The following is a 16,230-nucleotide window of genomic DNA, read 5'->3' as shown; positions in this document are numbered from 1 at the left end:
ACCTTTTGCTTTCATGGAAACATACTCATTAAGAATTGTCGTCAAGTTTTTTCCAAATAATGACTGAAAATATAACAGATAAAGTTATCACATATAAACAGTTGTACGTTTTGTTACAAATCGCACACTTAAAACCACAAAAAAGTAGAAGTGTATAATCATACAAGGATAAGTCTCTGAATCAACAATAAGGAGACAACTAAATAAACAAGCGTTGGCAAAGGGAATATGTATCACCTATGCAACTTCTATTGGCTTTGTCAGTGTTTTTTAGCCATACTGTACAGCAGCGTTGGCTTCAGTACAGCATGGCTGTAATTAAAAGGAAAAAAAAGTGCTACGACACAGTCAAAGCTGGCTGTGTTATGGAGCCTTTTTTCTTTACTTTCAGACATGTTGCAACATGGCTAAGTAACATTGCAAAGCCAACAGATCTCCCATAGGTGCGATCTATTGGCATTGCCAATGCTTGTTATGTATTGGTACCCCTGTTTATGCATATCCCATTTTGACAGGCAAGAGTCTTTTTGACACTTATACGTATATTCTAGTAGCTACGCATTGGCACATCCCTCGAGGGTGAGAGAGTGCATATGCATCGTTGTCTCTAAATTGCAGTATGTGGTGCCACAATATTTGCAAACGCCTACATCTGTGTTGACATTTTTTACACAATTCTTGTTCGCTGTAGTAGGAACAAGAGGCCAGCAAGACACAGATGTCGTGACCCTGGAAGTTCGAGACACTGGCGTGTGGTAGCGATGCAGTAAGGCACCGACACGGAGGAAGGCAGGAATGAGGACAAGGGTTGAAGGACAAGCACAGCGAGAAAGGAAGCTTCATTCTTCTAAGCAAAGTCCACGCTTCGGGAAACGCCACAATCCAGCGGAAGGGCACACTCCATATATCACAGCACTTACAGTATGAGTGGTGGAAGGAGAACACTTTAAATCCCAAGTTCCAATACTTAACCTGTCGCTTGCCCACATGACGAGGGAGAACCTAGTACTATCTTGTGCAGTCAAGGCAGAGTTGATGAGCGCTGTCTATGGTTCATAACATATATTCTGTTAGACTTCGAAAGAGAATCGGGAGGGGTAGAATGCACCATCAATCATGAAAGGGACAAGGAGAATTTAGAGGCAGCCCTCTACTTGCTCACAGACAACTGGCTTGTAACTAAGCCTGTGTGGAGTTTGTGGAGTTCTGCTATGCGGAACTCTGCAAGCGGCGGAGTGCGTTAAATAAAGGACGTTTGGAGTGATTTTCAGTGCCAGGTGCTTCTCCGCACTGTGCAATCATTACGAACGGCACCATGCACAGCACGTGCGGGCGCTGCTTCCTTTCTGCCGCTCAAGTAGATTTTTACCAGGGCAGCAGCTTTCTCAACGCGAACGGACGGTTTCTGAACACGAGCAGTCAAGGGCATATGCGATCACTCGCAATGAGAAATCTGACCGCCCGCGTTCAGAAATCTCGGGAGGTTGATTTTCCACACTCGCGCTCACCAACTTGATGTTGACAATTGCGAAAAAGGAAAAATCTCGCAGGGAGGTGGATTTTCCTTATTCGCCAACTTGACGTTGATGAAATCGAACAAGGAAAAAAAACTCTGCTACGCGAAGCGGAGTTTTTCGGAACTCCGCGTAACATAGAGTGTGGAAAACTCTGCAAACTCCATGACCGGAGCGGAGTTCACCGCCCAGACTTACTTGTAAGGAGCTACTGAAATAAAAATATACAACAGCAGTGATTTGATGGGATCGTTTCTATACAAGGAGGTTGAAGGGTGATGCCTAGAGGTTAATACACCTGAAGTGAATTTGAGCAATACTAAGTGAGCATCCATACACAAAATTCACAGTATGCCCCTCTGAATTCCAAGTATAGAAATATTAAAAGACAATCCAAACCAATAACGGCTAGAAAAAAGTATAGAAGTGAGACATGAAAATGCCACTGCTATCTCTTTACAAATTTGAGCAATCAAATAACCTGGATGCTTTAGGCTTCTTCAAAAGAAAAACAATAATTTAGTGGTCAAATTGCTTTATCATAAAAGCACCCAACCCTAGGTACATCCAGTGCCAGGACTGGAACTGCTGAAAAGAACTGTAGCAGACAACAAAACTGACATTAACTGCTCACATTGTAGGAAACAGGACAGAGAAAGTGTGCATTCTTAAAAGGAGGCACAAAATTCAATAAAATCGTTCAAAATCATCAGCATTCATTGGATACATGTCATAATTAACAAATTCCTTACCAGTAAACAACCAGGCACAAACCCCTCGTCTGTATAGTGCTCTGCATATTCCTTTAGGTCTGGGCTTTCGGCTATAAAAGCACTGCATGTAGAAGCAAGCTTTTCCTGTTGCAAATATCCTGAATGTCAAATAAATAAGGTAAAATGTTTATTTTCATTGACAATTCTATTACATAATAAAGAACGTTTTCTATGCTTAAGTTCACTTGTCACTTCTATAAAATATCACCCTCTGGAGAAATCAACCCCGAATGTGTAAGTTGATGCCTTCTTGCAGACTTTTGATGTTAAAATGGACTTTGAATAGGCGGTTATGTGAAGCGGAATGCAGAAATGTTTCCAGACGGTTTACTCTCCTGCATATATTGTGAGAGATAGTAGTCATGTATACAAGACCTTAACGTAACAGCAGCTGGGGGCTACCATTATTGAAAAGATTTGTTCCATCCTAACTTCACAAGATTGGTTCACATATAGATTATCTCCATTCCTTTATCACCTGGTTAAGTGGAGTTTTCTTCCTCCGATTGGTCACTTCACCCCACAAGAAATATTTAAGTTTGAACTAGCTGATCGCATTACCATTTCCAATCCCTCTCCCTACATATCGGATTACAGTTACCGGAGCTGAATATTCCATACTTTGCTTTGTAATTGTAAAGGCATTGCTGATGAAGGCATTTGGATCGTAGAAACGCCCGTAGACACGACACGATTCCATGAAGATCCATCTGCGATCAAAGCCACTTCACTGTCTCTCAAATTGGATATATGTATCACTAAACAATTTTCTTTGTTTTTGATGATCTATAATCTATTTTGGATAAACAGTCAGATACTCATCTTTTTTCCATGTAACAGTACAAGCATTATACATCCGATTTTAGACAATTTGTATGAACAAATGTTTTTTATAAGTTATATTCATTTGATCACTTAGCGATAATCATTCAGCAATTATGTTACATAATGCAAAGTAGAAAGATGAAGTTCCAAAATACATGCTCAATGTAAAGGCACAAAAAGAAACTGTGCTGTGTACCACGCACTCTACAAATGGTACACGATCTCCTCATTTTAACACAGTGCTGGGACGTGTGGGGGCAAGAAGCTACTTATTTATATATGATGTTTTGTATAGTGCGAACATGACCTTAGTGGGTATCAGAGCGCTTTACATGAAGAGAGATAGGGTATCAGTTGGACTGGTAAAACAGACATGTGTGAATGACAAATATAGCAATGAAAATAAATAGAGTAATAAGCTTGATCTCAAAAAATAGTCAGCAATAAGCTGGTCAAGCATCAAAGAGTAGTTGATATGGTTACATTTAAATAGGCATAGAGATGTTGTACTCCCACTGATACCGTTAGGCCGCTCTCCCGCTGGTTGACTCCATCAGCAGGGGCCGCTCCTCACGCAGCTCCCTGCCCTACAATAAGCCTGGTATCGTAGAGCTTCACCACTAGAGTGCTGTCTGCCACCTCGCCTTTGCGAATATCGCTGCACTAGATTGCCTGACTGTCTGTCTATGATCTGTGTTGCACATTGCTTTTTGGTTTGTGACTATATTTACAATAAACTGCAAAGCGTAATTAGACCGCAGCGCTAGATTACCATAGAGCGCTTGTATAATCTTTTAAACTTTGATGTGCTGCCTGTAGAAACAATTTGTGCTTGATTGTACCGGTGCCACTGCCATTGACATCGCGTTGTCTATGCCCCATTCCGATTTAGTTTTCGGCTTGCGGCCATTTTGTTGTTGTTGTGGTGCCTCCCTTGCCCGGATCTCCACCCCTCCCCTCCCACTATCCACATATGACAGATGCTTTTGCGCGCAGCGTTCACGCGCAGCGATCGCGCCCCATGCGCGCCGAATGTGCGCCAAAGGTACGCCTGGACCGCGCCCAGCGCCAGACCCCCTGGTCCTCGCAAAACCCACTCCACCCGCATAACGTATGAGGCCGCTACCCTCTCAGCCCTTAACCCCGGCCGCACACCACAATGCTGCGAAGCTGCCCCAGGACACACCCATGGACCATTCGCCTGCCACTCCTGCAAGTTCGCCTGCATCAGGACCCACACTAAATCCACTTCCTCCAAACACAGCTCCGACTCTAACCACCTGAAGTGCATCCTGCTGAACACCCGATCGATCCACAGACACGCCACTGAACTCTGGGATCTACTCGACACTACTTCACCTGACGTCGCCTTCCTTACAGAAACCTGGATGAACGCCTCCTCAGCGCCCGACATCGCCATAGCCATCCCGGACGCTTACAAGATCATCCGAAAGGACTGCACCAACCAAACAGGAGGAGGCATCGCCATCGTCCATAAGAACACCATCCAAATCTCGACCAGCTCAGACGATAACCTCGCGACCGCCGAACACCTTCACTTCCAGATCCACACCGACCCCAGGACCACACTCAGAGTCACCCTCATCTACAGACCACCAGGAACCTGCACACAATTCAACGAAGACATCACTGACTTCATCAGCCCACATGCCCTCACCTCCGAGAACTACATTCTACTGGGAGACCTCAACTTCCACCTGGAAAAGAAAAACGACAGCAACACCCACCACCCTTCTGGACAACCTGGCCAATCTCGGACTCAAACAACTTGTTGACTCCCCCACCCACTTAGCCGGACACACGTTCGACCCTATCTTCTCCTCCAGCAAACACATCTCCTTCGATCACACCACAGCTCGCCATTGGACGGACCACAGCTGCGTTCACTTCAGCTACAAAAAGACCACGACCCACAACCCCCCACATCCTATTCCTCGAAGAAACTGGAACAAAATCACCACCGACCAACTTTTCACATCGCTTAACCTAAACCCTCCTGCCATATAATCGGACCCAAACCAAGCTGCCACCAAACTCACACAATGGATCACCCACAGCGCTGACGATTTAGCACCCTTGAAAAACCACCAGATTAAACAAGGTAGCAAAAAGGCCCCCTGGTTCAACGATGACCTTAAGAAATCCAAGAAGTTATGTCGTACACTCGAGAAAACCTGGAGAAAAAACCCAACCACTGACAACCTGACCACCTTCAAAGTCTCCACCCGCAAACACCACCAACTGATCCGATCAACCAAGAAATCAGCATTCAAAGATCGACTCGACAACAACGCCCAAAACAGCAAGGAACTATTCAACATCGTCAAAGAATTTACCAACCCCACCGCCAGCACCAACGACATCACTCCCTCCCAAGACCTCTGCGACTCTTTATCCTCTTTCTTCCACAACAAAATCGCCGACATACATAACAGCTTTAAAAACCAGTCCGAGGGGAGGAGCCAAGATGGCGGACGGGACGGACGTGTGAGCTCCCGGCTCCGCAAGCCGTCTGCTTCTACATGAATATCCTGACACTTATCCGCGCCTACACCGTGCTGAAACGAGACGCTAACGCGCTGCTGCCGATGGCGTTCTTTTGAGGTCTCCGCCGGCTGTTTTGGTGCAGAACCCGCAGCGTTTACCGACCTCCGACGCGGCCCCTGACACCCACGCCGACCACTGCAGCTGAACACTGCTGGACACTACCGGTGAGGCGAGCTGGGGAGGTGTCGCTGACTGCGGGAGCGCGATCAATCACGGAGGTTGACGGGGCTGACCCTTTACTTCATACTGGTCCATCCTTTGGCGAAGGAGTGTGTATTTGTGTGGTCAGTACTCCGTGCGGCGCTTTCCTCTGCTACGCTGATTGCGAGCTGAGCGGACTCCATCTTGTGGCGCCTTCCTAGCTGTTTACTACCCCCATCAATAGGGGGTGAGGGGGCTTTCATCCTGCGCGGCCCCCTGACTGCGGGCCGCGTTTCCTTCGCTGATTCGAATGCCCAAGCTTCCTTGTAACGAGGTCGCTCCCCTCCCTCCCTTGTGGGCTCACTGAAGAGGTGGTGAAGGCGCTGCTTTCCCGGGCGGAGTGAGGGCTGTTCCGCGATCCCTCTTATGTGCTGCTCTGCCTGTCCTCGAGCTGGGGACTACACCGAGGGTATCGCTGCGCAGTACGGACCGGCTGAGAATGCAGGGGGACCCGACTTATGGGGATGTCCTGGTTGCCCTTGAAGATCTACGGGCAACATGGCGGAGAAACGTCCGAGAGCTGACATGGAAAATTGAGGGAGCTGTGCCTGAAATAAAGCGACCAAGACTTGCTGGCCCCCTGGTGCTTCTAACCACTCCTGCATTGGATACAATGTTACCGAATGAGACTGCGGAGGAGCTATGTGTCCCTGGCAACAATGTTGAGAGTTTCTTTGTCGAAGAGACTACGGATACAAAGTCTCCCTCCACCCCAGCCACTGTGACTCTGCCTGCGCACTTGATATCAGGGGCTCGCTTCTCTATCCTTCAGCTGCTAACCCCCTCAGATACTTTTGCCCCCAGAGCCTCTTTTCTGCATGGGGGGAGTGTGTATCATCCTGCTATGAAGGGGGAGGGGGAGTTCGTCACTTTGGACACCGTACTGGTTGATGACTTGAGACTCTTATCTCCTCCTCCTCTGCTTCTTCTTCGTCGAGAGCGGCCATCTTGCTCCTTTGTCCTGCCTGAGGGAGGCTCGCAGTGGTGGACATGCTTGGAGGGTTTTCGGCGTTCGGGACAGGGATGAAGGTGTCCTCCTCGTTGGTATTGATTGATTGGCTGGCGGAGACCCGGACTGAACTTAATTTTTGCTATGTTTATTGCGTTGTATATCCTGCTTTTTCCCGCTCCATATTGCAGTCGATATGTCCTGCTGTCTACTCCTGCTGATGGGGGGGGCGGTTTTGTGTTGGCCCGGGGTTCTGGGTGTTATTGATTCTGGCCCTTTGGGTCCAATGTCTTCCGAATTTATTGCTGTACACGGCGTAGGAGCTATTCACGGCTGGGGAGTCCGGGAGTTCTGATGTTGGTTGGGCTCCTCCCCACCTTCCTTTTCCTGGGAGTCGTAGATTAGTTTATTCTTTTCTTACTCCCTATATTTCAAGTGTTATGAGCTTTCTTTTTCTCTCTTTACATTTCCTTTTTCTTTTCTTCCTTTACTTGGTCTATATTTCGGGTTCTTTAGTGGGCGACAGACACACTGCCGGGGGGGGGGGGAGGGGTAGGCCGTAGCATTAGTGTAGGGTGGGGGGGGGGGGGGATTTCATTTTCCACATTTCGTTTCTATGGGCCTTATTTTTATATTTCTCTGCGCTTTTCTTAACTTGCTTCTATTCTGGGTCCGCGAGAGGGGTTAGTAGGGAGTGGGTGGCGCTGTTAGTGGTGCGCAAACGCTGAATGATAATCTTGTGGTTTTACCTTGCACCGCTATGCTATCTGGGATGTTCGCTTACATTGTTGGTTCCAGGTGATGCTGCTGCCTGTTCATGTTGCGAAGCTACTGTACGGACTCAGTTCTCCTTAGTTCCTATTCTTCACCGATTTATATTTAGGGGGGGTAAAATTTTAAAAATTAACCTTAAATGCTCCTTCTCCTCGGCGACACGATTTACCCAGTGTAACGTCAATTGATTGTTGATATGTCGCCTGCTGCCGCTGGGGAACTGTATTGCTCGCACTTGTGCTTCAAAGTATCGTGGCCGGCCTGACGGTTGTTGGCCCGTATTTGTTCGCTTCTTTATGCACAATAAAGGTTTATAAAAATGTTTAAAAAAAACAGTCCGAAGAACAGTCCACTCCACCCACCCCCGAACCAAAACAGCACTTTCACAGCCTTTGCGCATGGAACCCAATCACTACTGAAGACACCATCCGCCTGATGAACTCCATCCACTCAGGTTCACCAACCGACCCATGTCCCCGCCACATCTTCAACAAAGCAGACTCCATCATCGCACCCCATCTCCGCGATGTCATCAACTGTTCCTTCAACTCCGCAATCTTCCCGGAAAGCTGGAAACATGCCGAACTCAGCGCCCTTCTGAAGAAACACACAGCAGACCCCTCTGAACTTAAGAACTACCGCCCCATCTCACTCCTCCCATTCCCTGCCAAAGTCATTGAGAAAGCCGTCAACAGTCAGCTCGCCGCCTTCCTTGAATCCAACAATTCCCACGACCCCTCACAGTCTGGCTCGACCCTATCTTCTCCTCCAGCAAACACATCTCCTTCGATCACACCACAGCCTAACACAGCACCGAAACCGCCCTCATCGATGCTACAGATGACATCCGAATGCTAATGGACAACGGAGAAACAGTTGCCCTCATCCTACTTGACCTCTCCGCCGCCTTCGACACAGTCTGTCATAGCACCCTCATTCAACGCCTCAGCAACGTCGGAATACAAGGAAAAGCTCTGGACTGGATCATCTCGTTCCTCGCCGGAAGAACCCAGAGAGTCCGCCTCCGCCCATTCAAATCAGAGGCCACCGAAGTGATCTGCGGCGTACCACAAGGATCATCTCTCAGTCCCACCCTCTTCAACGTTTACATGAGTCCCCTCGCATCCATTGCGCGACAACTCAACATCATCTCCTACGCAGACGACACCCAGTTGATCCTCTCCCTCACCAAAGACCCAAGCACCGCCAAAACCAATCTACACGAAGTAATGAAAGAAGTAGCCGAGTGGATGAAAAACAGCAGTTCAAAACTAAACTCGGACAAAACGGAAGTCCTCATCTTAGGATCATCCCCCTCTGCCTGGGACGACTCATGGTGGCCACCGGCCCTGGGTACAGCACCCATACCTACAGATCAAGCACGTAACCTGGGCTTCATCCTAGACTCTTCCCTCTCGATGACCAGACAAGTCAACGCCGTCTCATCTTCATGCTTCAACATCCTACGCATGCTCAAAAAAATCTTCCGTCGGATCCCCACCGAAACAAGAAAGACAGTCACCCACGCACTGGTCACTAGCCGACTGGATTATGGAAATAACCTCTACGCCGGAACCACAGCCAAACTTCAGAAAAAACTCCAACGCATCCAAAACGCCTCCGCCAGACTCATACTGGACATCCCCCGTCAAGCTCGCATTTCCGGTCACCTGAAAGACCTCCACTGGCTCCCCGTCAACAAAAGAATAACGTTCCGTCTCCTTACCCACGCACACAAGGCCCCCTACGACCTTGGACCCGAATGCCTCAACACGCGACTGTCCTTCTACACACCCACCCGCCAACTACGATCATCCAATCAAGCCCTCGCCGCAATTCCGCGCATCCATAGATCCACCATGGGAGGAAGATCCTTCTCCTACTTAGCAGCCAAAACCTGGAATTCTCTCCCCACTCACCTCCGCCTCACACAGAACCACCTCTCCTTCAGAAAGCATCTAAAAACCTGGCTATTTGATAAGTAATGTACCCACCCCCCATCAAGCGCCTTGAGACCCTCTGGGTGAGTAGTGCGCTATACAAATTCTTGAACTTGAACTTGTCTTAGGGTGAAAACGTAGTCGGCAGAAAAGATTTTGCTTCTTTTTTGAAGGAGGCGGTAGTTGAGATTAGGCGAACATCCTGTGGTAGAGAATTCCATATCTTAGGTGCAACAACCGAGAAAGCTCAGGAGCCCATTTTCTTTTTATGGTTTCGTTGGGGTTTCAGAACAGGTTGTACGCACTTCTTGAAGGTCTGATCAGCAAAGCAAAAAGGTCCATAGCTGCGATGGTTATCCATTGATGTATCTATTAACATTCGCGACGCTCGTAACACCTAATATGCCCACGGGACTGTGTTTCTGTTCGCGTTAAATTTATTTATTATAACATTTGTAGAGCGCGAACGAAGGCCCTAGGGCATCTCGGCGCTGATAACTGAAATGTTAGACCCACAAGGGGTGCCTAGGTGAGAGTCAGGATCATAGGTTAAAAAGCCAGGTTTTCAAATTTTTTCGAAAAGACCAGAGGGAAGTGCTGGCCTTGATAGAAAGAGGAAGAGTGTTCCACAGCTTCGGTGCCGCTACGAAAAATCGTCTGTCACCCCAATGGACCGTTTTAGTTCGAGGGACCACCAGGTCAAAGGAGCCGGAGGAACGCAGTGTTCTGGAAGGACAGTAGGGGGTCAAATTCTGAGTGAAGAACACTGGCCCAGTGTTATGTAAGGCCTTGTAGATCAAACACAATGATTTGAACTTGATCCTTTTCTTCACTGGGAGCCAATGGAGTTGCCGTATGATGGGGGACACTGATTGGTATTTTGTGGTTCGCCCTAGCAGCCTGGCTGCCGCGTTCTGGATGGCCTGCATTTTCATTAACACTCTCTCCTGGGCACCTAGGAACAGAGCATTGCAATAATCTAGGGTGGAGAGAACCAGGGCACTAACCAATGTTTTGGCGGCATTTTCGGGCAGGAAGGGCAAGATTTTCTTAATAAGCCGTAGCTTGTAAAAGGCTGAGGAGGAGATCTGGTTGGCGTGGGGGAGGAAGTTCAACCGATCGTCGAACAGAACGCTCAGGTTCCTCACCTTGTTGACCGGTTCTGGGGGCTGACCCATGGATGAGGGCCACCACAAGGGGGACCACTCCGGGGAAAGGTTGCCAAAAATGACAACCTCTGATTTATCAGAGTTTAATTTCAGGCAATTATGGGCCATCCAGCTCCCAATTGCCTGCATGCCTTGATTGAATGTATCAGCTTTTTGAGGCCCGTCATTCTTGACGGAGAGGACCAATTGGGTGTCATCTGCGTAGGATGTTAGGCTCATCCCATGTGCTCTGATGACATTGGCAAGGTCCGACACATAAATGTTAAACAGTGTCGGACTAAGGGATGAGCCTTGAGGAACACCACATGGCAATATGTTGAAACATTTTCGCCTAAGATAATGCGGGCTCCCTGTGATTCCTTTTAATTTCCCCTTGTATCAACCTGTATATAACAAGACGGGCGCGCTAGTGCATTGACACGCGACCCGATACCAATGCTGTCCGTAATATGCGACCTTGATAGGGCTCTTGCGTCCCCTTCAACCAGCCGAAATTAAATAAAATAAATAACGAAGCCATTTATAATTTTTGGCTCTTTGCCCTACATGGCTCCAAATGCTGAGTACAAATTGCAAACTAATTGCAGCGCTGTAGAAGTTGTATACTCTAAAAAACGGGGATCCAGACCTAGGGTCTTATTCCAGTCACCTTAAACCTACAGGTCACTTTTGCGGTCTCTGAAGTATTGAATGTCATATTTTTTCCAATATACTTATACCAATGTGTTTTCTGATGTATTTGATAAGGACTATTGCAGAACCCTAATACATGAGCATTTGTCTAATTTATATCACACATACTCCCCATATCAAATGGTTGGTCCTTAAAAATGCTTAATGTGATGAATAGCATGTACTGTTTGAACTGTTTTTAGGCTTAATATCAGACTACAAACAATCTGTGGACATATATACATTTCCCCCTTTTTAACTTGCAGAAGAACTCTGCTCCCCGAGTATTTAAACTCTGTTTCTTTGGAACTTGTCAATTTGGAACCAGGCGTGAAATAATATATGCTGTATATGAGAAAATAGGTATGACAGTTAGATCTGGTCTTGATTTTCTTTATACACAATCTTTGTCTCGTTTTCACCTTACCATCTTATTTGGGGACTATTCTTGTCTTTCTGTATCACCAGAGTATACCCAATGCTCGGCTAACCTGAGACATTGGGAATGCGCACCGTTTATCTGATTTTAATATCACTTCCTATTTTTAAATTCCTTGTATTCAACCTTGCCCTTTTCACTTGTACTACCTTTGAGCACATGAGAATCTGTGACTAAGCCTTTGAGGCATGATACATCTCAGTCTCACGATCCTTGTAGAATTTAATATACAAGAGTGCTTTAATGCGGAGACATCACAAAATATCTTAACAACCTCTCACTCTAGGTGGTTACTTTCTCCCTCTTGCTTGGGGTCAACTGCTATCTCAATACACTTTAATATAATTCACCCATCTTTCTTTCACAGCCCTGAGGAAGCCCCGGCGCAACTCGCCAATGGGGGGCGAAACACGTGTCGGCTGTCCATGTTCCATCATCAAATAATAAAGATGTTACACTGCAATCCAAAGTAGCTCTGGACTTGTATGACAATTGCAAAGAACGGATATTAATCCAAACAAGTACTTGTTGATCTCTTTTGGAGTACACACTCTTCTTCTTTCAAACTTCTTGAAGGTCTGCAACCGAATGTTTCTAGCTTTTGGGCCAGATATCTGGGGGTATTGAAATGTAGCACTTTATGAGTCATGCAATTTTTAATTCAATTCTTGATCCATACGATAGCCAGTTAGGGATTTTAGAGCAGGGGAGATGTCTGTATTTCTTATTGTTCCGAAGACTAATACTGGACACAAAGCTTTGACAAAAAAAACGAAACATTAGTCTTTCAATATATGGACTCCTCTTGAGCACACACAAAATCAAAAGCTCAAAAGTAGCTGCTTAAAATATCTAATAATATCAAAAACGTAATTCCAGAGCTTCTGCATTTGTGTAAATCCATATAAACAAACATTCACATAAACTAAAATTGTTAATCATTCAACTGTTTTCAATTGGGGTACCAGGAGGGGATGGCTTCATTTCTCCAGTACAGTGTGGCCTGCTATTAGTGCTCCTGGCAAAGTTGCTAAGAAGGGATGCCCTAGTAAGGAGGATAACTGTGGCCTATTTGGGGAGGAGATATAATTATTATTTTATTCAGATAATATACGGCCATGGATTGTTGATCAATTTAATCAATTTGGGAGATTTTCAGAGCTTAAAATTAACTTGAGTAAAGTAATTGATGTAAGATTCCATTTTCAAGAATCCTTTGAGGCAGGTGGTAAGAGAAGGGGAGAAACATGTGAAAATAAATCTTAATTAACTCTGATACATTTGAGAAGATTCTAACATTCAGGGAGTTTAGAATCGGACATTGGTATCACAACCGTCATACTTTCAACCCAGCATCGATGAACACACAGATGGAAACTGGTCACTTTCCAAAAGTAAAAAGTCCAAAAAACACACTAGACACCAACACTACAATCTCATGGAAACAAACTCCAGGTATTTAGGTGATAGCTAGGGGACAAAACACCCAGCTCCGATGGTCTCCCGGTTTAGTTTTATGAACCATACTTACACTTGCTGCCCAGTGATGGCTGTGTTCAATGCTCCAAGAAGGGAAATATGCCTAGCCCCTACAAACACAAGAGGCTATATTGGTGATTCTACCTTAACTGAGAAAAGGTGCGACAAACATGGTGTGGTACAGATCCATCTCGGTGAAGAACACCAAATATAACATTTTGAGAAAAACTCCACCCCCTGATACAATAGATCTAGCAGATCGGAGGAGGTTTATCCCAGGTACTAGCAAAGCTGCGACGTTAAGGTATGTGCAATATATTTTAGATGAGTTGGCAGATCCACTCCCTAAAGTGGTGGTGCTATTTATTGATGTCGAAAAATCTTTCTCACACTACATTGGAGAAAATTGTATATTGTAATAGAACAGATTAGGAATTGAGATGCATTTCGAGGCTGAACCTTGCTTCTATATAGTGTGGAGCAGGTGATTTCAAAATCATAGTCTGTAGGTAAAAGAACGTATGTAAGGTGCTCTTTATCCTGCTACCCTCTGTCACATCGACTGAGCCACTTGAGAGCCTGTTGCTGCAAGGGACCAGTGTCACATCATAGCTATGGGTGGCAAGCTCCAATGCATATCATTATAAGGATGACAAGCTGCTATTTTTAAATGATGCCCACATAGAAACCACACGTGCTAATGAGCCCCTGGAATTATATAGTATGGCCTCAGGCTTAGGGCGTATTGGAGTAAATCCCGTGTCTTTCAATGTACCCAACTACGGGCAGGGAAGTGCACACAAACTGAAATGGATGACCACTATACTATGTAACCTTAAAATACAGATATACTGATTGGAGGCAGACCTAATAGATGAAAAAGAATTAACCCTTAAGAAAATGGTGGCTCTGCCACACTTTCTATACCATTTTATATATTGTTGGATTTGATATGGGGCTTGGGTAGAAGCAGGGTGGAACTAGCTGAACTTATTCTCACAACCACTGAGGATGGGCTGGTGATCCTGGACTAGGAGTTGCGCTATTTGGCAGCCCATCTGCATTGGGCGTCAACATGGAGGTGAGAAAATACATGGCAACATGGAGGTGAGCAAACACATGACATACCGGGGGGGAGGTGGGCATGGAAGCCAAGCCCCCGAATTGGAACATTTAGTAGATATACTCAAGTCTAGAGGTTGCACAGAAGGATTATCAAGACTAACAGGGGTCCTCCAGTAATGCAGGACCGATGTCTACAAAGTACGCACCAGAAGATGCCCTAGGAACACTGCCTGCGCTCTAAAACAGGGATGAATGGGGGAATTGCAGATAAGGGAGGAAAATGGCTTGCAATGATAGGCGACATATATGAGGGAGGGAGGGAGGGACCCTAAAGGGTTTTCATCAGTTAATCAGAGACCATGAGCTACCGATACAGCACATCATACTGTATGGGTTATTGATATGATTTAGCAGATATGAAAGACAGGTCATTGCAAACCACCCTTTTGCAGAGGGCTCAGAACAATCTTCACAACTAAATGGAGCTAGGACTGTCACTTCTGTGTTGTAAACTCCTTGACGTGGCTAAATGCTCACAGTAAACAAGAGAAATGGGTTGACGTATAAGATAAACACATTGAGAATGTTGATTGGGGTGTATTCAGGAGTACTGCCCAGTGTGTTTTTAGGAACACATGATTTAAACCAATAAACGTAAATTACTATACAGAACTTATATTATGCTCAAGAGGATTAACAGGTTGTGTACAGGAGCATGAGAACAACATCTAAGATGAAAGGAGGAGGAGGCAGACTTCTTCCACCTGGTCTTGAACTGCCCGAGCTTGGAAAAATACTTGGCATGGATTATGTTTTTTGTCCATGAAGCTACAGATAGACAGACAGTATGACTTAAGTCCATTTCTTTTTGCCTCTTTCCACATTTCAAAAGTAAAAAAATAAAAATTAGCAGCAATGGTACTGGGGGAACGACAGTTAAGCTGAAAAGCAATGGAAAGTGCCAACCTGACTAAATGGTGACGGGAAGTCTAAATGGTAATGGGAAGTTCTAAAGTGGATAGTATGTGCAAGGAAGCTACTGAATATGGGAGTACAAAAGAAGGATGAGAAAACCTGCCGTTGCCCATAAGTGGGATACAATTGTATCTGTATTCATGGGAGAAGATGTGAATGAGAACCAGCCCGACCAACCTGGTAACAATACAGAGTGGTGCTTCCAGTCACAGATCAGTTGAAATGGTGCATTTCCAGTGGTAGAATGAAGGGTGTCTGTATACCACAATGTGTTTCTGAAGCACCCTTTAACAATCCAGTCTGTTCTTCCTTCCCAACAGCCCTCCTTTATTGAACCAGTGACTCATACCAATGCTCTCAGGAGGACACAAGAAACATTTGTTTGTGATTAATGCCACAGCAACAAAGAAATTCCACAACCTTCTTAGAAAAGAATTGGACACCACTGTCCATCAGCAACAAACACCTTGACGGAACAAACATTCTAGGAAGTGTATAACTCTGCTGGATGTAACATTGTTCATACACGACAACTCTGGCCACCTCGAGAACAGGCCCATGGCTACAATTAATTATGGTGTGCACCCCTCACCCTTCAAAGGACCCACAAACTCCAGTCACACAATTTGCAACACCCAATATGTATTTCATTGAAAATGTATATTCTTGAAGTCCAGATCTTTTTGAATAAGAAAATCCTGACGTGGCTTATTATTAACCCAGACTGTAAAGATATTGTCTTACTAAAAACCTGTAATTACCTGAAAGCCCAACTCACTGCCAGAGCCTTCCTCGCAATTACGAAGTAGTTTAGCTCCTCTCTGACCTCTTCATGCAAATGACATCCCTTTCTCCCTTGCCATTCCATTGTAACAAGGCTGCATCCA

The 16,230-nt window shown here is 45.7% G+C and overlaps 1 protein-coding gene across 4 annotated transcripts in view; it reads right to left on the bottom strand.

The window, feature by feature from the left end:
- The window catches only part of NPAT (nuclear protein, coactivator of histone transcription), a 309,386-nt gene that overhangs the window by 280,912 nt on the left and 12,244 nt on the right, over positions 1–16,230 (bottom strand). For all 4 annotated transcript variants that reach the window (XM_086935232.1, XM_086935233.1, XM_086935235.1 and 1 more), the window contains exons 2-3: positions 2,267–2,385; positions 3–63 (exon numbers count right to left, since the gene is read on the bottom strand). In XM_086935232.1, coding sequence (XP_086791358.1) covers positions 3–63; positions 2,267–2,385 — 180 coding nt within the window. The remainder of the gene's footprint in view (positions 1–2; positions 64–2,266; positions 2,386–16,230) is intronic.

The sequence above is a fragment of the Lissotriton vulgaris genome, chromosome 8, assembly GCF_964263255.1.
Source record: "Lissotriton vulgaris chromosome 8, aLisVul1.2, whole genome shotgun sequence".
NCBI lineage: Eukaryota > Metazoa > Chordata > Amphibia > Caudata > Salamandridae > Lissotriton > Lissotriton vulgaris.
Note: the sequence above shows the minus strand (reverse complement) of the source record. Positions and strands in the feature narration are given on the sequence as shown.